Consider the following 27,764-nt stretch of genomic DNA (forward strand, 5'->3'; position numbering starts at 1 on the left):
GAGAAAGCGAGAGAGTGAGAGAGGGAGCGTCTCCTCCTCTGATGCTTTAACAGGTTTCCACTGATCTGAATGCGAGCGAGGCCCAGTCCTGCAACTTGCTTTTCTCTGCAGCACATCTCACACTTCACTAATCTCCGCTGTGTTGGACAATCACCTCAGCCACACTCCTTTGTGGCCTGCCCCTCCATCTCCCTCTCAATTTCTCTTTCTCTCTCTCGTTTCCCCTGGCATTCTTCCTTTTCTCGCCACTCTCTCTCTTCTATTTCTCCTTGTAAAGAACAGAGGGTGTGTTATTAGCAGCTCTCCGTGTCTGGGGGAAAATGGCGCCGTGGTTCTGTGTGATCTTTGAGGAGTTCTCCTAATTGGCCACTGCTGATTGTGGAGAGGTTGTCTAGGTAAAGGCCAGCGCTGGTAATGCAGCTGCTCTTTTCCCACTGCTTGCAAGAGCAAGGCTGATCTGAGGAACATGGACATGGTGAGAGAACTTTAGCTGTATTTTTTTTCTGTCTGCCTCACTGTCACTCTCTAGGAACTTGTCTTCAGACAACAAAAGGCAGAAGAGCAAACATTAGATGAAAATGATTTTTAGGGTTGAATCGATACAGGATTGTAGGCTGATGCCAATAGCCAGTTTTTTTCATGTACATCTCTGCCGATGCCAATGCCGATACTCTTTTCAGGAAATCATTTTCCAGGACCAATGTTCACTACTTTTACACACAGTAGCCGTTGCTTACGTGCAGCTGCCCACATTCTTAACATTAAAGCCAACAATACAACCCCTTATTGACATCACTGAACACCACTTTATCAGAAGTTTTAACAAAATATGAAAAGTGAACTTTAATGCAGCCTCACTCTACCAGGCATTCCGACACAGCACCTTTCAGTCCACATGCAACACTGTAGAATTCCAAACTAATGAATGAACATCAAAACAGGACACTGGCTGCTGAAAACTGTGCTAAAACAGGCAACCCTGATTGCTTAATATTCCAATATGCTTTACAATTATTCAGGACTTCAAAAATATTTCTAGAACATTCCATTGATTTTCTTTTTTCCAGGTATTTTCCATGAATGGAAATCTTTAAAATTTCCAGGTTATCCAGGATATGTGGGAACCCTGATTTATAAAACATAGAAATTTGGACTCCATCTACCTTGATAAGCATTACAGAGTCATTTTACTGTAATGTGTTACAAATGCAATAAAATGAATAAAATACAGACATTTTAGCACTGTCTCCTAAATGTTCTGTTTGTCCAGTACAATATATACATAATCAAATATTGGTTTGAAATATTGGTCAATTCTATCGACGGATCAATAGTTTTATTTCAATTCAAGTGTAAATATATAGCGCTTTAAACATTACACTGTCACAAAGCAGCTTTAATAAAATACAGGTTCAGATCCGTATCTGTACTGATCTGATATTAAATATGTCTCTACATCTGTCTGTACTGATCTGATACTGAATTTCGGCCTGTGCTGATCTGATATTGAATACTGAGTAGTGAACATTTCAAATACATTAAGGTCCCATATGCTTAATTTTTCTTGAGCTTTATTTTTTTTTCTCCAGAGCCACTTACGAAGTTTAGAATTAAAGGCTGTTCTTGCAACTCTGCTTTCAAAAGTGAAATATGTAAATGATCTCTATTCTGATTGGCTGCTCAGTATTGTGCCTCAACCCAAAAATAGCCTAGACTGAAATACTCCTTACAACCTTACCATGAATGGGCAGGGCTAAACTGCTGTAGGCTGAATAAGCAGATATATGTAAATATGTTTTTTGTGACATCATTAAAACAATGAATTCAGACTGGGTTGTTTTTGCAGCCTAGTGTCCATATAGGGACATATATGGGCTGTGGGAGTAAAACGGCATGTTTTGAAACGTTCACTACGTTTAAATTCTGCATCAAACTCTTATTATGAAAAAGTGAGGAAAGTTTTTTTAATGATATGGGTCCTGTTAAGTTAGTAAAACTAATCCAATTTAGGTCAATTTAAATCATGTTAGATTGGTAAATACTTGAAAATGCTACAGTGAAGTCACATCATTTTTAGTATGTGCCCATTCCGAACTGACACATTTGTTATTTTTTTGGATTACATATCGAGAAAATTCTTTTTTTTTTTTTTAATTTCAAGTGAGTGCTCTTTTTCTCAGCCATGAACGCACCACCACTTGTGCTGTTAATTTAATGTGCAGCCAGTTGATAAAAGCTGGCTAGCTTAACTGCAGTTGAAGCATTCCACATAATACAAGTGGCTCTTAAGCGGTTTACATTTTCCACTTGGCTCCATTTTCCTTTATATCAAATGAGGACATTGCTATCAAAAGGAAAAACTGTCCTCCCGTTGTTGACACTAGACATCGGAATTTGATTTAAATGCATTTGATCCTATTAATACACAAGTAAATGGTGGTCAAGCAAACCTCAGGTCAAAGCCTGTGAATGCATCCCTTGAACAAAGTGCTCTTCACAGAGCAAAATAAAGCCCTTGAATGGCTGCAGTCCGATCCTTCAGAACGACCTATGGCAGCTCTGTACACTCCGGGGATTCATAGGGACTTCATTACATATCAGTCAGGGCTGTGTGATGGCTCCCGCGGCAGCGGTGGTCTTGTGGAACGTTCCGGCACATGGTGACAGAGTGCTGAGAGAGTGTGTGGAAGTGTTTTAATCCCTGGCCACTCTGGTGGGACGCCGTCGTATTGATTCAAGCGTTAGCGTCTGACAGCCTGATTAATAAAGAGAGAATGTAAGGGGACGCGCTGCCTCACGCCTGAAACCTGCACCATACACACCTTTCCAAAACGGATACACACACACGCTCACCTATACACACTGCGAAACTGAAGCATCAAGAGAAAATCTCTACAGCCTTACACCTGCAACTTGTAGCCTACACTAAAAATGACTAATTTCTGGCAGATGTGCATGAGCTGACACACATGGACATGCATACGACTTCTCTCTCAGGCTAGTGGGTTACTGGAGCGGCACTGATTAAACAAACAGCCAGACTTGACTGTACTGTAGCCCTTTGGCTGCCCGGGCCAGCTCTGCTTAAGGCCCGATCCCCAATGTGCAGAAATCATGAGAGCAGAAGCAATATACCAATGAATGTGCACACACAGCAAGAGGCTCACTCAGACACGTCAAGTCAAACAACAAGGCACATCACATGCCCTAAAGTGGGGGGAACATCTTTGATGTGTCACATGACCGTTAACTGCCCAATTACATCCAACAGTACATCCAATTCTTTTCATTCCTTAAGGCCTTTGCACACAGTGTGAGCAATGGATGAAAATTTTGTACACACAGTCAATACAAATTTATGTTACTTCTTTTGTGATTTGCCCACCAATTCCAAAAATACCATTCTAATGTGCTGCGTCATTAAAAAAAACAAAAACTGAGCCTGATTCCTGCATTTCAGACACGCTTAACAGCTCTTACTCACATGATCTTCAGATAAAAGTGGCCGCCTTAATATATATTCATGACCAAAGCTCAGTGCCTGTTTGGGTGTAAAAACTACATCAAACATATCAGATTATGTGTTTTGTTAATTTTCTGAGAGAAAATAATTTAATGTATCCTCTACAGGGAACAAACTTAAAAATGGCAGTTTTGTGTCAATTTTAGTGCAAAAGCTTTTTATTTGCTGAGTTCAGCATACTGAAGAAAAAAAAAAACATGCCATATGTTTTGCACAGGCCACAATTCATCTTTTAATTTTCCTGAACATGTTAAATTCAACAAATCAATCTTAAATTTAAGTTTTCTGTAGAGGATGTGTTAAATCATTTTCACTCAGAAAAGCAACACACACACACACACACACACTTCCTTTATATCTCATATATCATATTGCAAATAACATTATAAGTTAATGGAAAACAATTCATTCAGATTAACTTTGGAGCATTTCTATTGGTCCATTCTTTATCCATAAAATAAAAGGCAACTGATACAAGCTGAGATGCAAGGTTTCGGTCCGATAGCAACAATATATATATATATATATATATATATATATATATATATATATATTTAGTCAACCTTTTCCTACAGCTGTGGTGACAATGCTGCCATAATGCTAAATTCAGATAGATCAAAATGTGTCTTTTAAATATACTGGTAACTTGTAGAAAAGACAAATCAATCTGCATTGGCTTCTTGCTGGGGAAATTTATCTTCGGACTAGTTTAGGTCGTATATTTTTATGAGAAGGTATTCCGCTAAGAGCATATGTAAATGAGGGAAAAGAGCGGTGGCGCCAAGTATCATGCAAATGGCAAAACAGTTATTTGCTCTTAACATCATGGTAAATCTCTGTTTTATGGATCTGACACACTGTGATTATCTACTGTAGACTGAATTTCTACATTTTTTTTAAATTGGGTAGGTCCAATGACAACACTTTCTTTTCCTCTGGCGATGCAAATTCAGGATAAAAGCAAACTCGCCTTCATTGGAACTACCATCTCTCTCCATTTCCCAAGGATATGACACTTTTAATACCTTATATACCTTTTAATTTTCAAATCATTGCCCCTAAACTTTAGAGCACCTTTCCTCAACATTCCTGTGATTGCACACGTCTCTTTTTTTATGACTAAACTTAAAACGTTTTTAATCAGCAACACCACACCTATATTAAATATATATATATTATTTTGTAATCAGTACTTGTACAGTTATATGTAAAAGTTTAGCTGCCCTGGTCAAACTATTATGTTTTGTTGATTTTCTAAGTGAAAAGTTAACACACTGCACATTTTAACACAGAGTTACTATTTATATGCTGAATTTAACATGGGTAATGAGGGAAATAAAGAAATAAAAAAATAATTAGTTATGGGACTTTTGAAAAAGGTTTTATTTTACCCAATATGTTAAACTCGGCAAACAAATGCAAAATATGCACTCAAATTGCACAAAAATACCGTACATAAGTTTGTTCACTGTAGAAGACATGTTCTTTTCTCTTAGAAAATCATGTAGTTTGACCAGGGGTGTTCAAATTTTTGCATAACACTGTTATATTAAAATTCTTAATACAGAATACTGAAAATATTTTCTTTAAAAGTTGCCGTTTGTATTCTATTTTACAATTTGTACAAGTGTGAATTGTATTGTTATTGTATTTTTGGAAAAGCAAACAAAGCTGCTACAGGAAGAAAAAAGTGTGACATAAATTGCTTAATCATTTTTGTTGTTGTCAACTTGCCTAATTTCTAAATTATCTCAAAAACATGGTCTAACACAGATATTACACAGGCCGTGTGCAACAGTTCTCTTACTGGATCTAGACAATGAACCTACAGTCTGAGCTCACAAACAATCTAGATTAATCATAATTTTCTTTGTGTGGATAGAAAACTAGGCCTTCCACTATTCTCCACTATTCCTCTTTTCTCTTCAAAAGAGAGCAGCGTTGCGAGGATGAGGGATCATGTCCTAGTTGTCCGACCTGAATAACACATCTGTACACAATTAGCAGTGCCACGAGACGAGAAACCAAAGGGGGGGGTTAGGCGGGTGGAGGTGGGGAGAAAAGTCGGGAGTAAACGAGTGCGAGTAGATGGCGCTGATAATGGAGCGTGTATTTCTCCGCCATTAAGCTTACGCCGCTTGATGGGAGGGCGCGAGGATGGTGCGCTGCAGCCACTGAAGTGCTCATCAGTCTTCACTGATCTAATTAGCATGATAAGATCCATTATGTAGCGGTAGTGCTAAAGGTAAACGCATGGGCAGAGCAGCGTAAAGCTCCACAGCATGCGGCTCCAGGGCAAGCTTACTGCCTCCTGCTGAACTACCGCCATACAACCAGACCAGCAGTCTCTCGGAGACGTGCTGCCCAGGGCAGTACACCATACACTTCCCAGGAGAGCAACATACACATGCAAGTGAAAGGTTTTATTGGTTTTATTTCCTTGGATTTCTGTCATGTGGAATTTGATTACGGAATTCAAATTTCATGGCATACAAAATATATTATCCAGCCCTTATTATTGAATATCAGCTCATATCTGAATGAGACTACGATGTGACAGGATGCCTGGTTTGCCACATTTACCTGTCGTGCTCTCTGTATCCAAACATTACTGTAAAACTGCACCAGCTCCAATTTAAGATAGTCGTAATCAAGGCCCAATCCAATTTCTTTTTTTTTTTTTTTTACCCCTAGCCTGTTTTCGAGTGTCACCTTGCCCCTTAGAACTGAGTTACAAGAGGTAGTGGTTGAAATCTTCCTTTATGAAATGGGACAACCCTCAAATAAAGAAGAACAGTACTTCATTAACAGGCTACCAGCAGTGCTCTGTAGGCAACCCTGCCAGCCTGCAGTGATAGCAGAGGAGGGTAAAGTTCAGCAACCTCACTGCTGGGCTTTAGATAAATTTAGGGCATCATATGCCTTCAAAGAGGGGGATGACAATTATTATCGCCACCTCTAATTCTTCGATGATATGAAGCTGAATTCAGCTATTCACCAGCTTCTTGTTAGAATTTTCCCATTCCAGCTTAAATGGAGCAGCAGTTACATTCTGGTGTCTCAGGCATCAGTACTGCTGGACTATTTAAGGAGGAACAGGAAATTTAGCTAGCTAGCTACCAAGACATTAGTATACTATTCGTGATTTTTATGCTCATTATGAAGAAAAGGACAATAATACATTGAAGCAACATTAAACTAAGATCATACAATGGTTATCATAATCTTTTGACAGAGAAAATACTCACACTGGTTTCTTTGGTCACTTGCGCACCCACCTTGGCGGTTTTTCTTTTTCTCTTAACACTGCCGTTTGGAGTGTGTCTCTGAAAAACCTCTGTTTGGAGGGCCATGTAGCCCTAACACTTCACCCTACCCCTCTATCCCAATAAAAATCAGGAAACCCCTCCCCCAGATATGAACGCGCAAAATAAAGGGGTAAGTCTACGTGGTAGGGGTTAGGGGTGAAAAGGGATTGGGCCCAACACTTTGTAAGAAGCTTCATAAATTGCTTGATCCAGGTACTTTAGAGGCTCTTTAATTCAGGACATGAAATAAAGTGATGCGGTAAAGTGCGTTCTGTGGCATTTAGCTAACACTAAACAGAAGGGCTATGGGTGGTCTAAGGATGACATTTAGAGGAAGAATTAAACTGGAATATATAGCAGTGTCTAAATAACAAGAAAATGACTGCTGACTCAAGCAGCTCATCTCCATCATTCTTTGGAAAAAAAGCTGAAATCAAAGCTCAGAGTCTGTACAAGTACTATTTAATGAGCACCTATGTGTGCCTTGCTGGATAAAATAAATGTAGTATAAAAAAATAACTAAAAACATCTAATCAATCAAGCTAAAGGGGCCTCTGTCTAGAATCACCGTCTGGAACATCTTGACCCAGCAGAACCCTGTCCGTCTTCGGTGACCTGCCAGACAACAGGCACCTGGAACTTTGACCATCCAGGAACTTTCATGTCTCTAAGTTTTTTGTACTCCTTTTTCCTTTCATCATTGTCTGTATTCTTTTCGCTTGCAAGGCTGACCTTGAGGCCATGAACCAGGCAGGTTGGGGGGGGGCGGGGTACGGAGAGGGGATGGGGTATGTTGGGCCAGAGGTGAGAAAGAGCAGAGGGAGTTTAGTGGAGCGCTAGGTCTCTCTGATGCGGCATTTGGGATGCAGCTCCACATCCGGCAAAGCCAAAGGGAAATAAAAGGCAGGAAGGCCATTCAACAGCATCCAATTTAAAGGCTACCTGGAGAATAGTGGAAGGAGGGGACGCGCCTTAAAACCCTTGGCCCTTCGGAAATCTATCTTCGTGGCGCCATCTAATAAACAATTCCATTACCCCGCATCCCCAGGTGAAATTAAATGTCATGGTTAAGTGGGACGGAGCGAGAGGGAGAGGTGGGAATCGTCACGACTCGCTGGAAATTTCATAGCGCCCATTATCTCTGAGTGCCTGTATCAGAGGCTGTAGGCAGATGTGAGGAGGTTCTCGTCCTCTCTATAACGAGGCCTCCCACGGCACGACACTACACACTCTTACGGCAAAGACTCAGAGCAGGGTCGCAATTGTTTTAAATGGCCGCCGCTATTTTCAGCGGGCGTCATTGTTTTCGACATAAAGGCCGCCGCAATGGGTTCGGCCCAAAGTACACTGCGCTTAAATGGCCTGGACAATACTGGAGAGCACATTATTTGGATACAGTGCAGTTTAGATTGCAGTAAATTCACTACTGAATTATAACACGACAGTCGCGTTCAAGAGGTGTGCTGGCACTGAATGGATCACAGCAGAGCTCGTTCTAAGTTACGCTTCCCCTCCCTCCTCTTAACAGCTGCTTCACCGCCACTTCATGTAGCTGCTGAACGTTAAGAAGCCCAAATGTGCTCAAGGGTAAGCTGGTTTTAGCGACAGACCAAGTCCTAAAGTAACAAAAAGCCCCCGTGATATCCTTCTAAGTCTAATCTGTGCACTGGGCTGAATTATATTAAATAAGTTAAGCACTTCTAAAAGCTCAAAGCCACAGTTTCGTGAAGCTTGAAGTGTCCTGTGCTCTGCAGTATCACTTTTCAGATTTTTTTCCCCTTCATTTCTTTGCAGGCTTCTTGAATGAGTGTTTGGTTTTAGTCCCTTAACGTGATAGCCTGACACGGTAAGCTGGGGTAAGGAAGCACAGCTTTAGGGCCTTCAGGATGACAGTAGCAGTGTTTGAAGACGGGCCTCTCGGGCTGCCAAACCTCAGCCCTCTGGCAAATACAAAGCATTTGCCGTTTTTTTTTTCTCCCCCATCTTTCCATTCTCCCAGAGTTGTTCTGCTTTCCCCCCCAAAAACACACTCCTCTAAGCGTTTTGTTTTTATTTACTGACAAAAATTGCTTTTAAGTGGTTCCCCGGAGTCAGCAGGAGATCACAGCACTTTCCAGAATCTTCTGAGGTGCGACTCTATTCTCCGCAGGCCTCCTGGAGCTTCTGTTTGTTTATTTCTGCTTTCTCGAGGCCGTCATCCCTCCTCCCTCGAAAGTGATTTCAAGCATGCAACACAACGGCTCCTTTTAAACCAATCACCCCCTTCTGGAGAAGGGATGTAGCAGGACCCAAATCCCCATCGATACTGCTTTAGCACAGGGTGCTGATGGAGAGGGAAATGAAGTAATGCCCTGCCTGAAAGGGAAACCCTTCGATGTCTGTATGCATGTGTTTCAATGCTGAACAAAACAAGTCAACTGTCTTGCAGAATCCATACTGCTTTGCTTAACACATACATTTTTGTTCGTTTTTGTTTGCGAATGCATGTGAATGATAAAAGCCTACTCTCCAACAAAAAAAACACGCTTGTCAAGAGTTATTGATCACTGGTGTCCTTACGAAACTCCTCCATCCCGGCAGACTGCGGATTGATAAAATCATAATCTCTTATTTCTGGGAAAGCAGCCGCTTTTAATCAGAGAGTGGATAGATATGCACACTGGTGGTTCAGTGTGGCCAAACCGCACGTCTGGACGGCAGGCAGACAGACAGGCAGCAAGTGCACGCCATCTCCAGATCAAAGAGGATTGCTAGTAATGACTGGCACAGAGTCTGAGAAACAGCCTCAAAAATATCTACACTGCCTGTCAAAAGTTTGGGGACTTAACAAACTAAACGTAACATATTTGAGACTAACCAGGTTTACTATCCAGACTAAGACCACAAATCTATAGCAGATAACATGTGGCTTGAAATTTACACTGAGAAAGGTGTCAATCTAAAGACTTTAAAAGAAACAGACACATGTTAATTGACTGGTACTGAAGCTAAAAAAGCATAGCGTAGCTTAGTCACATTGTAACTTATTTCACCTCATACTTTTGACTGGAATTAAGCAAGTTTATGAACTTAGTTCTCTAAATAACGTCCCAAATTTTGTTCCATAAAATCTATATGAGGACAGTGTAAAATTTATACTCAGTGCTTTGCTTCATATGTACTTTAAAAATGCTTTCTGCAACGTGAAATCTCTCTCTGGTGTGGCATTTAGCTTCTACTCTGGTGTTCAGTAGCCTTTAGCTGACCACAGTAGTCTTTCTAAATCTAAAAAGATTAACTCTGAACAAAATGCCAGACCAACTCCATTATGGTAGAGAACAGCACATGGTTCTGAGAACGTATGGTAGACGGCTAGTTTGCTCATCAAAAATCCTCATTTACTATTCACTTTTTTCAACTTTCATGACTATTGAAATATTTAAAAAATTCTGACTCATCCCAAGTACTATCATGGGAAAACCTCACCTTCACACAAAGGAAGACGTATACAGCCTATGAGATGAATCATGCAAAACTCATAAATATATATATATATATATATAATATATATATATATATATATATATATATATACATATACATGAGCAAAAGTTTTAGGCACTTGAAAAAATTACGATAAAAAAAAATAATTGGGCAGCAGCTGTTCATTTGGTAAGCGTCTATTTGCTCAGAAAAGTACCAAAATAAAATAAATAGATAACAGATAATTTTAACTAAGTAGCAATTTTATGACTGTCAATGCATTCATTTAACCATTTCCAAACCTCCCCTTGTGGCTGCTCAATTTTATTTGTAGTTAATCAACCAGTACCTGGCTTGGCTAATCAGCGCTTCTCTAAGTTAAATCAGGTATGCTGGCGATAGAATTTAACTAAACTAGAAACAAATTGTATTTCAAACTGGCTCACAAGAAATTACTTTTTATTGTATTTATGTTTATTGTCATTTCTTCTAATGATATATGGTGCTTTTTACAAATAAAAACACTCACTGCTGAGACAAACTGTTTTAAACAATGTGATTGTTTAAAGCCTAAGAGCTTTGAGCAGTACTGTATATTACTGCAAATTGCTGTCTTGCTGAAAAAGGGGAAAAATCAGATTTCAAAACAAGCCAAACTTTTGACTGGCAGTTTAAATTCAATTTCAAGCACAGAAACAGACCACAGAGGTTTTATGACTTATCCATTTTTAAATACTATTTGGCTACAATAGTGCTTTCCCTCAGAGTCACAAATGTCAGTGAGTCAAGTAATGATTCCAAATGAAATGTTACGACCTCTTAATGTTTTCAGGACACATAAATCCAACTCCCTGCACCTTAAACACAGGCAGAACAAACTGACTTCATAAAGAAGGACTACTATTTAAACCAATACAATGCATGAATAAAGTTCAACCGCCCATCATTAGGTTAACTGTTTTTGTGTAGCCAAAATCCAAGTTCAATGTAGTCATGTATTCCAAAATCACTATGTGTGGGTGTGTGGGTGTGTGTGTGTGTGTGTGTGTGTGTGTGTCTAGCTTCCTGTTAGTATTCTTGTCCCTCTCTGCAGTGACATTCTGATCACTGAGTCTGTCTGTATGTCTGTGCTTGGTCCATGCCAGCCCTAACATTTGCTTGGCAGCGTCCAACTGTGCGACTGGACGGCGTACTGTGCCCTTTGAAAACTCCTTTTAATAACTGCGTGAATGGCACCGGCGTAAACAGATGCTTTCTCCGCACACTTTCCCCCTTCATTCATGCCACGCTACACAGACTTTTCTAACAAGCTCAGCTCTGCCATTAGAATTAACGTCGCTTCTCTCAAGCAATTTTTCTCCCGCCCGGCCTTCTCTCATTTTCACTTCTGTAAGGGCGCGATGAGCTAATTATTGGGAAAACGAAAAGCAGCAATGCATTTCTTTGATTGGGTTTTAATTACAAACACAAGTTCTCTCTCTCTCTCTCTCTCTCGCTCAACCACCCCACCCCATTCCTGGACTCGGTGTACGTGGTGTGTGTTCTGGGTGTCTTTTTTTCCCCTTCTTCTTTTTTAAAAGAGATCCTTTAATATTTAATATCACAGAAATGTGAAAACTGAGGCTAATTATATGTGAACAGTAAGAGAGGGGGGATCTCTAATTATGTTAAGATAGTTAGTGATTCTGTCTTCATCCAACCACTATTGATCAAGGCTGGCGTAAGACATTCGTACTTCAAGGCCTTTTCTCTCCAGCTTCCTGAACAGTACTAAAAAAAAAATATATATATATATATATCTTTCTCAGTGAAACAGCTGTCCTTGTCTTGCCTTGATCTGCTGCAAAGTGTACTTTGTTCTGACTGGCCTTTTTCAGTAGGCCCAAGTTGTACTAGAAGGATAATGCATTATTTAGACAGGATAATAAAAAAGTGTAATATCTAATGTAAACATGACCACGAGCACGTTCAATATTACTGAAGCTCACAGGGAGGAGCCTTGGGAGAGCACAGTGCTGGGAGAACACAGAGCTCACCCCTTTCAGTTTTTGCACTCATATAGGAGCAGATTTTCACACTTATATTCATAGGAGAACCTGTGACTCATCGGAAATGTGTGTGGCTTCAGTCAGGCACAGAAAGCTGATAGAAAGGCTTTGGTGTGAGGGCAGCCCCTCACTGCTACAGGGCCAGAATGACATTTACATGATGAGCATGTTCACAGCTGGAAAAAGGGAACTCCATATGAAGCCAACTACACACTCTCTCTAATACCAAGCCCTTATCATAAAGCTGACATACAATTAAAGAGAAAGCAAGTGAGGCTGCTAGAAGAAAGTTGAGATGGGGATACATGCGTCAATGACATTCATTCAGTCCATTAGGGTCAGTGGCATAACATGCATTCAGCCCTATAAAACAATTCAATAAATGCATGACATAGACCAGTTTATTCTACAATAGCTCTTTTATGTGAATTCAGCAAAAATCATTATATTTCAGGAGTGTGAAAAGTATTTTAAATAATTGTGTGGTTGCACCACCTGACATTATCTAGGTGGTAAAACGGATTATCCTGTTTAAAAATTAATTTACATTACTGGTGCTTTTCCACGCATGGAACAGCTCAACTCGACTCTACTCCCTTTTGGGACCGGCTACTTCATTTTCCACTGCAGATATAATACCCCCTTAATGTAGCTGGTCATCATAGCAATGCCACATGAAACTGCCGTTGCATGAAGGAGACAAATTTGGTTCAGAAGAGTCTGATGGCAACATGACAAAAGACTGCTGGCAAAAAATAAATAAATAAATAAATAAATAAAAAAAAACAGGAGAGTTTGGGAAATACTACACCAAAGCTCAGATGAGGTGACGATTCAGGTTGCTCAAAGGTGATGCATGAGGGTACACTAACCTGGTAGCCAAAGTTAGCATATGTATTTAGGGTGATACTGACTACTCTCTTCGACCAATCAGTAGTTTCTGGTATCGCCATAGCTAGCTTGGAACCTCATCGGAGGTGATACCATAATAGTATCAGTAACCAAGTACCAGGTTTGCCTAATAGAAAAAAGGTGAGTACAATCGAGTCGAGTTGAGCCAGTAAAACACAGTGGAAAAGAAGCTTTCGATAAAGGCGACAAAACAAATATTAACTCACTGAAAAGATTCTTGCAGATACTAAAATAAACATTATTACTAATTTCAATAATTTTCTACTTTTATTATCTTTTTAAAGCCTTATTTATCATAATCATAGAGTAAAAGCATTAACCGTGTATAATGAGCAACCGTGCACAGACAGAATCACCCTTCCACACATCAAGCACCCCAGTGACCTCAATAAAAGGTTGTGACTGCTAATATAATGGTCATTGGAGTATGTGTTTGAAATGCATGTAGATAGGAAAAAAGAGAATGGAGAATGGGGGTGGGGAGGAAAAACAGGCCTTTGACATTTAAAGACAGGCTAATGAAGTTAGTCAGTGCCCTCTCCATTATTGTGACTGGTACACATTTACCCTCCGGGTAAGACAAAAAGAAATGAGTGTACTTCAAATGGCAAATCAGGAGACACATTGAATGACTCACCAAATGAGCACTGTGTGTGCATGTGTGTGTGTGCATGAGCACAGCAAACATATAAGCAAAATGAGGAGAGGAATAAAGAACAAGTCCAAGAGCAAGAGCAATAAAAGAGGAACAGACTGACCTTTGGGCTCTGGTCCAGAAAGCAGACAACGGGTCCGTACAGCATGCAAGAGAGAATACGAGAGAGAGAGAGAGAGAGAGAGAGAGAGAGAGAGAGAGAGGGAGAAAGAGAGAGAGAATGTTAGTTGGTTAGGTCCAGGTAGCCATATGGGCTGTCATGCATAATGGTGAAATGAAGACACTCCATGCTGCGTGCTAAGTGAGTTAGCTAGTGGACCGTCTGCAGCCTCAAATCCAGTTAAAAAGCCATTAAAAGCCTTAATCGACCCCTGTAGATAGACACCGAAGATCCAAAGCAGGTCTCAATGTGCAACATTCACCACATAAACCTACAAGAAAACACACACAAGACCAAAGAACAGAGGTAGAGCCAAAATATGAGCATATTATACATTTTCTCTAGTCATATAGACGCAATTATAAAAATCCCCTTTTTATTCTTCTCAAGCTAGCATAAGAGGAAATCAATATCTGACGTCCGGTTGATTTAGTGATTTATCTTTGTGGTTTAGATGTATCTGATTTAACCTACTTCCAGCCAGGGGTGCCGTAATGGGAGGGAAGATTAGGATTGGATTCGTAGTTGAAACACTTTATTCATTATGTAAGACTAGCAATGCATCATGTATCCTGCATTGGGTTCTGTGCTCAGTGTAAATGTTCAGTGGTTTAGCCTGGACACTGTCTGTAAAAAGAACTAGAATTTTAACTTTTAATTCAAATAAGTATTAGATTTCAAAAATGCCAGGAAAAAATGAAGAAAGAACAAGAAAAACAATGAAGACAGCATGTCACCAAGTTTTTGGAGGTAAAGTTGGGTTAGCAAGATACACTTTGGCCATTAATAGAAAGCATACTTACGCTTTGATAAATGCAGTTGTAACAAAGTTGTGTAAACAAAACTCTCTCATTCTATAGAAAATTGTTTGAATGTTTCTTCATTAAATTCAAATATTTGAGTGAATTTCATAATCTATAGTTAGACAAAACAAATATGTTTGCTGAGATTTTGGTGGGCTTCGAAAAATGTATCATTATTCATATCAAATATAATACAGCAAGACTGTCTAATCTTATCCGCAAAGGGCCAATATGGATGTAGGTTTCACTTGATCAGTTGTTTAAAAACTGAGACTGACTGACAAGTGGAACCAGGTGAGCTCTTCCACTTTGGAATAAAAACCTGTACCCACATCGACCCTTTGTGGATTGGACTCCTGTGTTATAGAGTTTTCAAAAAACGCTTTTCAAAAGGAACACATTAAAGTTTTGGCCACTTGCATATATGCAGTCATGTTGCTTATTTCATATACACAGTTTGTTGCATGTTAAGTAAGAATCAAAATTAAAGAGCTATGACAAAATAAAGAGCAGGATTATGAAAATGTTGGCATACATCTTCTGCTAAGAGAAATAAGGTGAGACAAGGGACTCCATGCAACAAATTTTCCCCAAATTCCTACCACCGCCTCTCCTACCAGCTGGCCAAAAGAATGAAAACTTGCAATTGCACCACTTATACTGTACAGATCTGTCATGTTTTTGGTTTGAAATGTTACCGTATGTTCCTTCAATTAGACGTCACAATTTCACTTTAGCAACTTAATCTCAGCTTCTGTCCCAATCTCTGCTGTTCTACACCACTATATACACTATTTACCTCAGTTTCTTAACCCAAAGTACACATGCCGCATTCAAACAGTCATTTAAAATAACTTCAGATATATGTAAGTTAAACAGCACAGGAAAATAACAAGCTCAAAGGGACAACTTTACCATGATGCCATAGTGTTATATCCAGGTAGGATATTAAACAGCTGTTCGGACAGCTTACAGTTTCTATAATTGATGTAAATGTGATATATAGTTGTTTACTATGTATAGTAATGTCAAAGTCGTCCATTTCTAAGACAAACACACTCAAACACCTACACACAGACAGATCCTTTGCACCTGCTACAAGCTAAACGCATTAATGCCATACAAAAAGAACGGCAAGTAAATGTTGCCATTTCTGGGGACAGAATTAGAGGAGCAGGAGTTCAAAGACAGAATACCACTGAATCATTAGCTTCTGCTTAACTTCCGATTAGAACGATAACCTGAGGGCCACGTCAAACTGATTAACTCCAGTTAACCTGACCCTATTCAAGAAGTCAACTCAGAGTCCTCACCTCGGAGCAGGGCAAGGCACCATTTAGTTCTGTTTCCAAACAGAATGGAGGAGTCTGAGGCTTGATTTAAGAAAGCTGTCTGCTGTTTTGGTCTGCCAGTCTCACTTCCTCCTCCCTACCCACCCTCAATCCCTCTCTCATTAACTCATTCTCATATTCCCTTAATCCCTTATTCCTTCCTCCATTCACTCTCTTATTCACTCTTTTACTCTCCAAAACACTTCATCTACCATCACTTCCACACTCCTAGTGCCCGTATTCACTCACCTCTTCCCTTACTCATTCATTTCCACACTCTCATTCTTTTGTTGACTCCCTCACTCCCTTATTACCTTATTGACTGCTTACTCCCTCATTTACTCATTCACTCCCTCATGCCTTTTCTTTGGCTCACTCACTCCCTTGCTCCCACCCTCATTCATTTATTCACTCACTCCATCACTCAGTAAGATGCTCAATCATTCACTCATTCTCACTACCCCCTTCACTCCCTGCCTCATTCACCCACTCATCCACTTACCCCCACTTGTATTCATTCACCACCTCACTCATTCCCTCACTTTCCCTCACGTATGCGATCACTCTGTTTGTCTGGCCCTCTCTACATCCCTCCATGCCCTCTTCCGTCTTCCCCTTTTCCTTCTCTCTCTTCTAAGGAGCGCTCAGTGTTTTACAGGTCTCATCAGGAGGCCATTTCACCACACACATCACCCCCTGCTGGAGCCATTCGCCCAGCTATCGATTTAAACAAACCCAGGTACCACTAAAAATAAAACTCATTTTCCGCACAAATCAATAAAAATAAAAGCATTTTACCTGACAACACAGCCGCGGCACACTAAAAATACACCACGGAAAATTACTTTACGTACATATCTGATAATGTCCGGTTGAAAATGGCAGCTGCATCACTCCCCTGTGAGCGTGTCTCAAAAGCATAATGAGAGAATGGGTGCTGACTTAACATCCTCTAACAGCAAATGAGGCCACAGAGGATGACAAATAAAGGCTAACATCTGAGAAGAATGGCTTACAATGGGCGCTTGTTCCGAAATACAGAGCACTTTCTGTCCGTTTCTTTAAATAAAGAGCTAAAGCGCTTTACCGCTCCGTAGAGAGCACTTATTTCCTCCTTTAAGAATCTATTGTATCTTGTTCGGAGAGTTTTCAATACAAATACGAAACACTTCATGAATTATTGAGGCAGGCGATTGTGCTGATCTGCTGTTAGTGCAGACAAAGTACCCCCCGTTCAGCTGTGTGCAGAGGTCAAGGCATGCGCTACATCACTTTAATGGAATGAACAGGTTCGAGGTAATATAAAGAGCGACGATGTTAAAAAAAAATGCATGTGGACTTTCAGCCACATACGACAAACAGATTCACATTAATACTGTGCATTTGGACAGGAAAAAGCAAACCAATATAGATACAGAGCAAGCCATAGACATTCGCATATACGGGACAAACATGAGCTTTTCTTAGGTTGGTTTTACACCTTGCTCATGAAGCAGTTTGTGTTGTAAAATGATATTTAAGAGTGTCTTTAAGAAGTTAAATGTTAAAACAGGCAGATCATGTGGCCAGAACAGCTCTGAGGTGTTGCTAGAAGAGAAAAGCATGCTCTGTTGTTAAATTTAGGGCTGCAACAACTAATCAACATTATCGATTACATTGACAAAGAATCTTGTTATCAATTAGCTGTCATGATGAAACAGAGAGAAAAGGGATGATGAAGACTACAACACAGGATTATGCATGAATGAAAAAGTAAAAATACGGGAAAGCTTCACTTAAACATCATATAAAAAGATGGTTTCCTGTAAGATCTGTAAGACTGAGCTCACTTCTGATGGCAGCGCAACTGTCATGTGTGAGAATCTTGAGAAACACATTTGTGGCAGACAATGACAAAAGCTCAACATGGTGAGAAAACTGTAGTAAAACTGTAGTCAAAAGTTTGAAACAGTGTGTCACTGTCTGCTTTTCAGTAAGGTGTTCTGGTTTGGCTGAAGGGCTGAGCTGCATTTTTTTCTAAACTGCCGGCTAAATTATACTTACTTGTTTTTAGTGCACTAATGTGCACAAACCTGCTCGCCACACTTAGATTTTTTTGAAAGCATACTTTCTTTCTCCGTGTTTTGTCCTCCCGACTGCGGCGCTTTAGATCACTTCAAATGGAGCTTTTGGAAATTGCACTCAACGCTGGAAATTTTAACTCTTTCTGTGTTTTCATGTGGACTGATGCTTCTGTGTCAACATTATGCACATGGTTACTGCTGTTTTTGAGTGGTTTGAGATGCTTTTTGGCACTGCATGTTTGACATGACTGATAACCATGCTGCTTCTGTGTGTTCGCTAATATCAGGTTGGATTACATGATGTTTGTGACCAGACAAACTAATTAATTTAGCTTTGCTTTATTATAAGAGAAGAAATCATTTGAAAAGCAATGCAGTCCTTCATAACTGTCCTTGGGCTACAGTGTGAGATTTGTTCATGAGTTGTTCCTTTATTGTTTCTGCACCTTTGACACTGAACAAAACAGCACTTTTAAGGGCAATGCAGAAGGCAATCCTTGTATTTTTAATTTGTTGAAAAAAAACATTGTGTATGATGTGAAATATTTAGTTTTTGGCAGATTATTGGCCACCGTTTTTTCAACAAATAATCAATTAATCAAAGCCATAATCAACAAATTAATCGATTACGGAAATCATTGTTAGTTGCAGCTCTGTCTGAACTCCCTCATTTGGTGCTGATCAATGTAAAAATGTGTTCCCACCGGAAGCAAAAGCAGGATTCATTCAAAAGCATGCAGAGACATAGCGGTCCACAGTTCAATTGTGTGGTGTGCACCAGCGTATGGGTTGAGCATTCATACCTGTCAAAATGGAGCAAACTAAAGAAGTTTGATTGGTCCACACCAAACAGGTCCCGAACATGAAGACCCAGATCATAATTTAGATCAGGGGTGGACACCCAACCCTCCAGAGACTGAAGGCTTCGGCACCATTATCCTCAGATCACTGTTTCATTTCATTCTGCATTTATCACGCATTTGCTTGTGTCTAGGGCTGTGTGAGTGTATTTGTGTGTGCGTCTGGGGAAGGGAGCCCGCTAAAGGCTCTGCCACAGTGATATACTACCCTGATTTGATCACATATACTCCTACCCATACATATCCATGCATCTACATTCTGGGCTTCAAACTTGGACACATTAAGGGCCCAAAGCGCAATTTCCTCCTGTTGGGAGCTGGCAAGCGAGGCCGTAGCCAGACATCCATAACGCACTAACTATCTTCTCTGCCCAAGAGTTTCCCCCAGTCTTGTATTATCTGTGTTTTATGGGAAAATTGCTTTATGAGAGATATAAGATTTAATCTCTGGAGAAATAAGCTAATGCAACCTTTCTGCTGTATGTAGGGGCAAGGAGATAGCATCAGAAAAAGCATGGCAGAGAGAAATAGAAAGCGTGCCCGGAGTCCCAATAAGAGCCGCAGTTAGAGGAAGAGTAGCCCTCCCTCACTTATCACTTTCTCCTCCCTCTCTCCGCTTGTCTTTCACTGCTCCACTGGCCCTGCTTTTCCACTTGTCTGGTAATTACAGGAGGAGCAGGGTGGTCCAGAAGCTCCAGGGCTAGAATGAGCCGCTAACCAGCACTAATACAAAGGAAAAAAAAAGCACTAAAACACACAGGCATTCTCTTATTAATCTACGGAGAGAAGCAAACGTGGAAATGGCCTGTAGAAAATCATGAATGCTTTCCATCACACCGTACTGATGGTCTCTCAAAAACGAAATAGATTCCAGGCTCTCAGGAAGAAAGCAGAGGTTTCCTCACTAGCCGCATACTTACCAGCAAGGCGGCAGCAGTCTTAAGCAGAGTGGCTTGTGATTAGTGGGAGAGAGCAAACCCAGCCTTCTCAAATCCTTCCTTCAGATCTTCCTAAACCACACACTCGCCCCGACATCCGCTCATCGATTTGGCTCGAGAGAAAACTATTCTCAAAGGTGCATTCTCATGTATGCTCAGTCAAATATTCCAAGTTGTTGTTTAATGTCTAAGGATGACATTTGTATAGTTGGCACACAATATTAAAGCAAAGCTTCCATTAGTATACGGTAGGGCAGCACTTACATGCGTACATGAGCCTCTAACCAATCACTGAATGTTGTATTGTGACCAGCCACAAAAAATATTTTTTTGAAAACACAATGTAAGCTAATACGAGCTACCACGTTTATGTTTAAGAACATTAAATACATGAGAAGGTACATTGCAATCACAGTATGAAGAAAAGTAATTGCAGTATGAGATTTATTTTGCTAGAATTTGGGTATTTTTCATTTTTCATATGCCACAGTAACAATCGCATATGTATTTTATTTTACTCTAATATTGTTCATCCCTAGTGTATACAGTACTGTGCAGTACTGTCTCAGAGACCACCTTTCATTTACTCCAATCAAAATGGTCATCAAGTACAAATATCCATTTAGCAAAGGGCAGGAAATTAGTAGAAAACATGTTTAACAATTACATAGAAGCCTCAACAATTAAATATAATATCAACTTTTTCAGTATTTACTGTCTTCACTCTTGACTCTTCTCCAAGTAATTCCAAACATATTAAGTGATGTTGAGGTCTGGACTGTGGGTAGTTCTAAGAACACTAGCAGCTTCTTTCTTTGATTTGAAAATTTTCTTGTTTTGGTCTATCTCCTTTTCTCAGTAACAGTTTGACAGCTACCAGGGCTATTATAGTTTTAAAATTTTCATTAGTTTTTATTTGTTTTATTTATTTATTTTTTTATTTTAGAAGTATTTATCTTTTCATTCAATTTTAGTTTAGCTTCAGTAACTGTTAAGTGTGCATTCAAGCCACAGTTTGTCAGCTTGTGAAGTGAGTGGAGCTCGAAAGTTTGGAAGAGTACAACTTCCAAGTTCTTCCCCCTCTCTCTGCTGCGCTCCAGCCCTGCCTCCAAAACCCCTCCCCGCACAGGAGGCAGCCATGTATGTGCAGGCTAGCAACCAAGGCAACTGAAAAGACCAAATAAACAACACGGAGCACACACCGGTAAGAACATGAACTAGTTTGCTTTTCTTCATTTATTTCTTCTGTTTCCTTGTCTTTGTCATGTATATTCTTGTTGGCAAAGGAGGGATGGGCCAGGTTTTGATTGCTGGTGCTTGTTTATCTGTCATTGCATTTGCGTTTCCTGAAGCTGCTCACTGAAGATATTGAACTTGATCAAGTGAGAGTATGTGTGGTCAGAGGCGGTGCGCGGGTGTGGAGGCTGCCCGCAGTGTGTGCACGGGTGATTGACACTCCATCAGACATTCCTCCTGGCTCTGATTTGTTTCTGTGCTTTTAAAACTGTATTTTTTATTTTTATTTCAGTTACTGAGCATGTTTTTTCACTGCGACTTTTCATTTTAGTAATAGTTTTAGTTATTTGTAATAACCCTGACAACAACACATCCTTTCAGGTGCAAAGTGCTGAGTTGTCTTCTCACAATGGACAGAAACACCTGTAGATATTTTCAGATCTGAAGCAAGAGTATTATTTAAGAACAATTATTATTTTTAAACAAGAATACACTTTAATATTGTTCATGAGTATTATATATAGATTTTCTGCTCTTTCTCAATGAAGAAAGCTTTAAGTATTGTTTATCTGAGTACTTGTACTTAATGGCTGCTTTGACTACAAATTAAAGGTCTCATATCCTACATTTATCGTGTAGTTTATTTTTTCATCCACTTATAATACTTGTTTGCATTTATTGTGCCAAAAATTAGTTATGATTCATTTTTACATGAAAATTTTACAACCTCTTTTTGTCCATTAGAATTAAACTGGCCTAATTCAAAAAGCACTGGACTGAAACACTCCTTATAATTTCAGTGTGAGTGGGTGGAGCTAAATTGCCGCAAGCTGAACAGGTGGATATATGTAAATATGTAGTTGCAGCTTGGTTTCTGTATATGGACTGGGTAGTGAAGTGGTATGTTTAGAAACTTTAACCATGTTAACATACTACACCAAACTCTTATTTCAAGAAAGTGAAAAAAATGACCTTGCACAGTACTGTACATAAACCAAGAAAACACTATCAAATTAAGAAGATGTCAATATCAAATAAAGACAAAGAGGTGTCATATTGCACGTGTCTGCATGCATGTAGCCATAGAGGCAACAACATAGCAAAGCGTCATAATTAACAGAGTGGAAAGAGCGCACTCCTCTTTAATGGGCTCGGAAATTGGAAATCAACAGCCTTTTCCTGAGGCCAAGTACAATCCTATGTGAGGGGGACGCATTGATTTACTGTACAGACTACAATTATCTCTCCAATTTATTAAGCTCCATCTCCTCCTGTCTTCCTCCGGACTACCGTCTCTCCCTCAATCCCCACTGCAAATTTCACTCACTTCTAATGGCCTAGCACAAAGAGAGAGGGCAGGCTTCTCAACACGGTGGGATACTGAAGGCTTCTGTAAAGACAGACAGAAGAAGTGGAGAGGCGGGACAAAATGCATCACTGTACACACAGCAGACGTGTCTGAATGAGTGTAGAACAAGAAATCCATCCATTAACTTCCCTATTTCAAATTAATGTGTAAAGAATCTGAGCGCTGTGTTCGGATAAAATGGGTCGATACATGAGGAAGGATGGGGAAAAGAGACGGAGAGAGGTCGAAAATACAGTAAAGTTCAGCTGATTTCCGTTGCTACGGGCTATGAAATATTAAGTCTGCGGCACTTGGACAGCTCCAGCACAGACACCCGAGATTAACTTTTAAATAATGTTTTAACATGCTTAATATTTCAGCACCTCAGCTATTAAGGGCAAGCTGTTCTTACAAAGCACCCAAAAATAAAATTGAGAAGAATTTTTTTTCTTGGTCTGGAGACAAAATTGCACAGACAGACTGAGCAAAAGAAAGTGAGCGAGAAAAAGGCAAATAATAATGTGTCTATGTGCGCCCACACACATGCATACACTAAAAGAAAACATGCATATGCACCATAACTAGAAAAAAAAAACAAAAAAAACAAAAAAAAGAAAAAACAAAATGCGTTTCTGTGGCCAGAATAATGAGTGAGCAAAGTGAGCTCCTGTTGACACATGGCCGCTAAAGTGTTACTCAAGATTACAGTACAGGTCAGCTCTTACACAGCTTGTTGTTGCACCCTGGCTTACTAATGAATACAGTCCACTGAAAGCTCCTCAAACTGAATGCCTGCAAGCTCTAACTGTTTTTGTATGGTTCATCTAAAACATGCATGCAGAGGCACAAAACCTATACAGCTATTAAAACATATTTTCTATCTTCTGCACACACAGGGCACTGAGGGTAAATCCAGTTAATAATCGTATGTGCGAGTTTAAGTTGATTTACACCTCTTGTAGTAACTCAGCTAGCAAACTGAATGCCCTTGGCAAACAAGAAGAAAAAAAGAGGTCAAGCTAATGGCCAATATGGAGTCATTGTAGTGGTGAGATATTTCTCCTCTGAAAGTGAGGCAATATATAATATTTAATACCACATTTTTGACTAAGAGGACTTATAGCCACAACTGCAACTAGGACTTTTAACAGCACTGGGCTGGGGCTCTGCTAGGGTCTACATTAGAGACACAACAAATAATCATTACTTTTTTCATTTTACTTTTTTCTGCTTTTCTCCCCAGTTTTTGGTGCCACTACTGTAACGCCATTGGATGGCTCAACGCACTCGAAGGAGAATGCTTGCTGACAATTCTGTCGTGTCAGTTAACAGATGCTTGTGTGGGGTAGCATTTATGCTGAGTGACGGGGGTCTTCCTTCTCACTCAGAAAGAGCAAAGTCAATTATACTGTCTTGGACTTCTGGCCACAGATGGCTGTGGAATCACCGGAGACTGGACTCACAATCTCCTGATGATAGGGGCAACGCTTAGATGGTTGTGCCACTCAGGAGCTAACAATTTCTTGATAAATCAACTAATACTCAACCAAATAATCTAACCATTACTACTTCTGCAGTGTTCTCGCTTTCTTGCTGTCAGAGTACAACTATCTTTCAAATTGTGCTAAAGATCAAATGTAGATCATTCTGCATCATAATCATGTTAATTTTATTTAAACAAATGATTAAATATTTTATCTAATCACTACCTAAGCAGTCATAACATTGTCAAAACTTTGCTAAATGTTTTGGTAGTGACTTTTCGGTAGTGACAACTTTAGCTAATTTTAAGCATAACTCAAAAACACTGGCCAATGCATGACTTGCAAACACAGCTTTGAGATTGTACACACACAAAATCATAATTATTTTCATTAAAACACACGAGCTAAGCACTGTAGCCCTTTTGTACATGAACAATCTGCAGGTGCACATCACCAGGAAAACTCAAATGCGTGCACAGAGCAGAGGAGTTCCTACCCTGCAGGCACGCTGTCATTTCAGGTCATTTAACCTCTGCATGTTCCCCTCGCACACATACACACAAAGCCTGTAATGGTGTGCTAAATGCACAGCATGCCACAGAAGCATTTCTGAGGTCATTCTGAGTACTGTTAAAGACTCTTTTCTCTCTCTCTCTCTCTCTCTCTCTCTCTCCCCTCAAACACATAAATTAGTGTGAATCTCTTGGAGTACTCAATACTGCACTCATCTACTTACGCACTGCACTTACGTCCGTTATAACGGGTTCTTTTTAAATGTCACTCCACATATTTCTATTTATTTACAAAGTGTACATGAAGCTACATGCATGCAATGGGAAATCCACCAGGAGTATATTCTTTATTAAAATTAAATTAAAACATATAAAAGAAAAATAAATTATAAAATAATAATATAAAAATAAATGAACTGATGTAGGGAAATGCATTCTAATTTATTTTAAAATTTCATTACTCATAAGAGTTCATGAGCAGATATTTTATTAACTACAGAAAAAGAATTTTTAAAATCTTTCTGCTTAGTAATGCACTACAATACACAAGCAAGGTAAATGGGTGTACTGCAGCTAGCGCACTTACAAACAAAAATGAGTAGCATTAGCAAAAAGTTAGCTGCTACCAGAGGCGTACATTTGAAAACATGCTTATTAAAAAACAGCCAGGGGAGATCTTTTGGTCACAGTCCTTAAGTAACTGAGGCCGCTTTAAACGAGCTAACCTTAAAACTACAGCTAACCTCAGCAACAGTACTGTACTCATCATCTTCTACAGACAATTCTGTCTACAATGAGTCCTTGGCAATGTGCTCATGTTAAGGCACTCGTAATCCAAAGTATAAGGACCTGTAAAGTATAACAATATAATATAATATATTTTTTTTGTAAAGCTGCTTTGTGACAACACCTGTTGTAAAAAGCACTATACAAGTAAACTTTGCTTGCTTGCTAATATAATATAATATAATATAAAGTAATATAATTATATTTAAGGAATGAACATAATGGTGTTTCAGCATTGTGAACAAGAGTAGCATTGTGCAAAGTGTAAAGCTACATACAGAATGATGTTGCAGGTGGCTAAGATCACACTTCATTGATATTCAGTTCCTCTCTGCCCTCTCGTTTCTTTCACTAGCAAGTGAACAGCAGCAATAAAGATGAGTGTCCTATTGAGCTAAATGCAGACAAGCCATCCGACTCAATACACAACAGAGGCTTTGCTATAATACACTGTCTGGATCAACAGTGCCAGCCTGACAGACATTAGCTTAGTGGTAAGTGTGTGTGTGTGTATATATATACACACACATATATGTCTGTGTGTGTACGTGTGTACGTGTGAGTGTGTACAACCAGGCAGAAACTGTTGGTGCTCAAATGACTGTTTAGATAAGTGACTGCAGGTGAGATAGACAGCAGACGGGGCTGAAAGAGGGAAGAACGAGTCGGCATGAAAGGAAACAAAGGACGGTGGGAAGGCGAAGTCTGCCCAAAGTCATGCAGAAGAGGAGCAGCAATTAGAAAGAGTCTTCAAAGACGCTTTCATGTGGAAAGCGGAGCAGCGAGGTATTTGGGGCACCTGTTGAGTTCACCAGCGCTACAAATTGCATTGATTCCAACTTCACATAACCCCAAACAGAGAGAGCGAGAGAGAGTGAGAGAGAGCGAGATTTCTTTTATATTCTAATGCTCCTTACAAACACACTTTGATCTGAACGTAAGATTGGGCCTCTGTGCTTTTGTTGTCTTTGAATCTGTTTGTTCATTTAAAGAGTTATTACACATTAAAGCCATTTTTAACTGAAGCAGGTAAACTGAAACAGTCTTGATGAAGTTTTAACACTTATCTAACTGTCAAAATAACAACATTATTCAAGTTCAGCCTCTGGGTTAACTCTACTATAGGAATGTATGACACAGATCAGGACTAGAGCACAAATCTATGTTAGAATATGCAAATCAGTGTACCAACGTTACCATTTCCTGTTTACAATGTCTGCCTCGTGTAGCAGTGAACAAATAAGTTTTAAATATGAGAAGCAGACTGCAAGAACACAGTTGTAAGTTGTTTTCACTCTACTCATTGTTAGTTAAGGTTCGCTGGGTGAGAAACTGCCACAGCAAATCACATGAACGAACTGGAAAAAGCAAGAAAACGTAGCTTTCTTCAGTGTATTTTTGTCCTGTCTATAGAGTTTCTTACATCAGCAAGCTAAGGATGGTGAATGTTCACTTTCCCAGAGTGATTTTAATTTTGCCCTCCTTAAAAAGAGTTTGGATTTCAGCTCAGATAATCAAGGCCATTCTGTCCACACCTCTTCGTTTTCATTCTTTCAAGTTTCTATCTCTCTCCTTCTCTCTGGCAATAAGAAAGAAAGGGAATTTTGTAAAGGCATGCGTGTGTTTCATCAGCATTATTGTAATCGTGTTAACAGGCTACAGAGAAGTTACGGTGACAGAGACAGAGCAGTATTACTTTCTTCTTGCTTTTGTGTGCTGTAGTACCCATCCTCTTCTCTTTCTAAAAGGGTCCCTCTCAGTTTTGAGCATTTTGTTGAACAATCAAGCTGACTGAGGAGTGGAGTCATCTGAAACTATGGGGGTGCCGTTAGCTTAAGTCACAACAATCAAACAAGATGCTGATAAAAGACTTGTACAATTCCTAATGTTGTTGTATCTACCCGTGGCATCAAGGGTCTATCTATCTATTTATCTATCTAAATAAGCTAGACAATTTTTTATAATCTTAGTACACTATAAAAGACTGGGTAACTCACTTTCTGACTGGCTTTTTTTCACAGACCAAATGACACAACTTGTATATTGTCTCTACTGAAAAGATCCATTCAGATTTGAGCTGTTGACCAGCATACCATACTACATTTCAATCTCAATTTCATGCATTCTTTTAGATTTTCTGTTCATTTAATTTTTTTTCACTCAATTTATGACATAATTTAAGTCCATGTGTGCTGCATTCCATACATATGTTAAAGCTACAGTGTGTACTCTTAGCCTGCAAGTATAATCAAGTATTATTTTTTTTATCTGTTGATTTTAAAAAAATCAGCATAAGAAAGTGAAAAAGAAAGAAAGAAAGAAAGAAAGAAAGAAA

General features: G+C 39.5%; 1 protein-coding gene across 1 annotated transcript in view; it reads right to left on the minus strand.

Moving 5' to 3' along the window:
- diaph3 (diaphanous-related formin 3) overlaps positions 1 to 27,764 on the minus strand; it is a 433,509-nt gene that overhangs the window by 211,342 nt on the left and 194,403 nt on the right. Inside the window, exon 18 of the mRNA XM_036586844.1 lies at positions 14,012 to 14,020. Within this exon, the coding sequence (XP_036442737.1) occupies positions 14,012 to 14,020 (9 nt within the window). The remainder of the gene's footprint in view (positions 1 to 14,011; positions 14,021 to 27,764) is intronic.

This window comes from Colossoma macropomum, unplaced genomic scaffold (genome assembly GCF_904425465.1).
Source record: "Colossoma macropomum unplaced genomic scaffold, Colossoma_macropomum, whole genome shotgun sequence".
Classification (NCBI taxonomy): domain Eukaryota; kingdom Metazoa; phylum Chordata; class Actinopteri; order Characiformes; family Serrasalmidae; genus Colossoma; species Colossoma macropomum.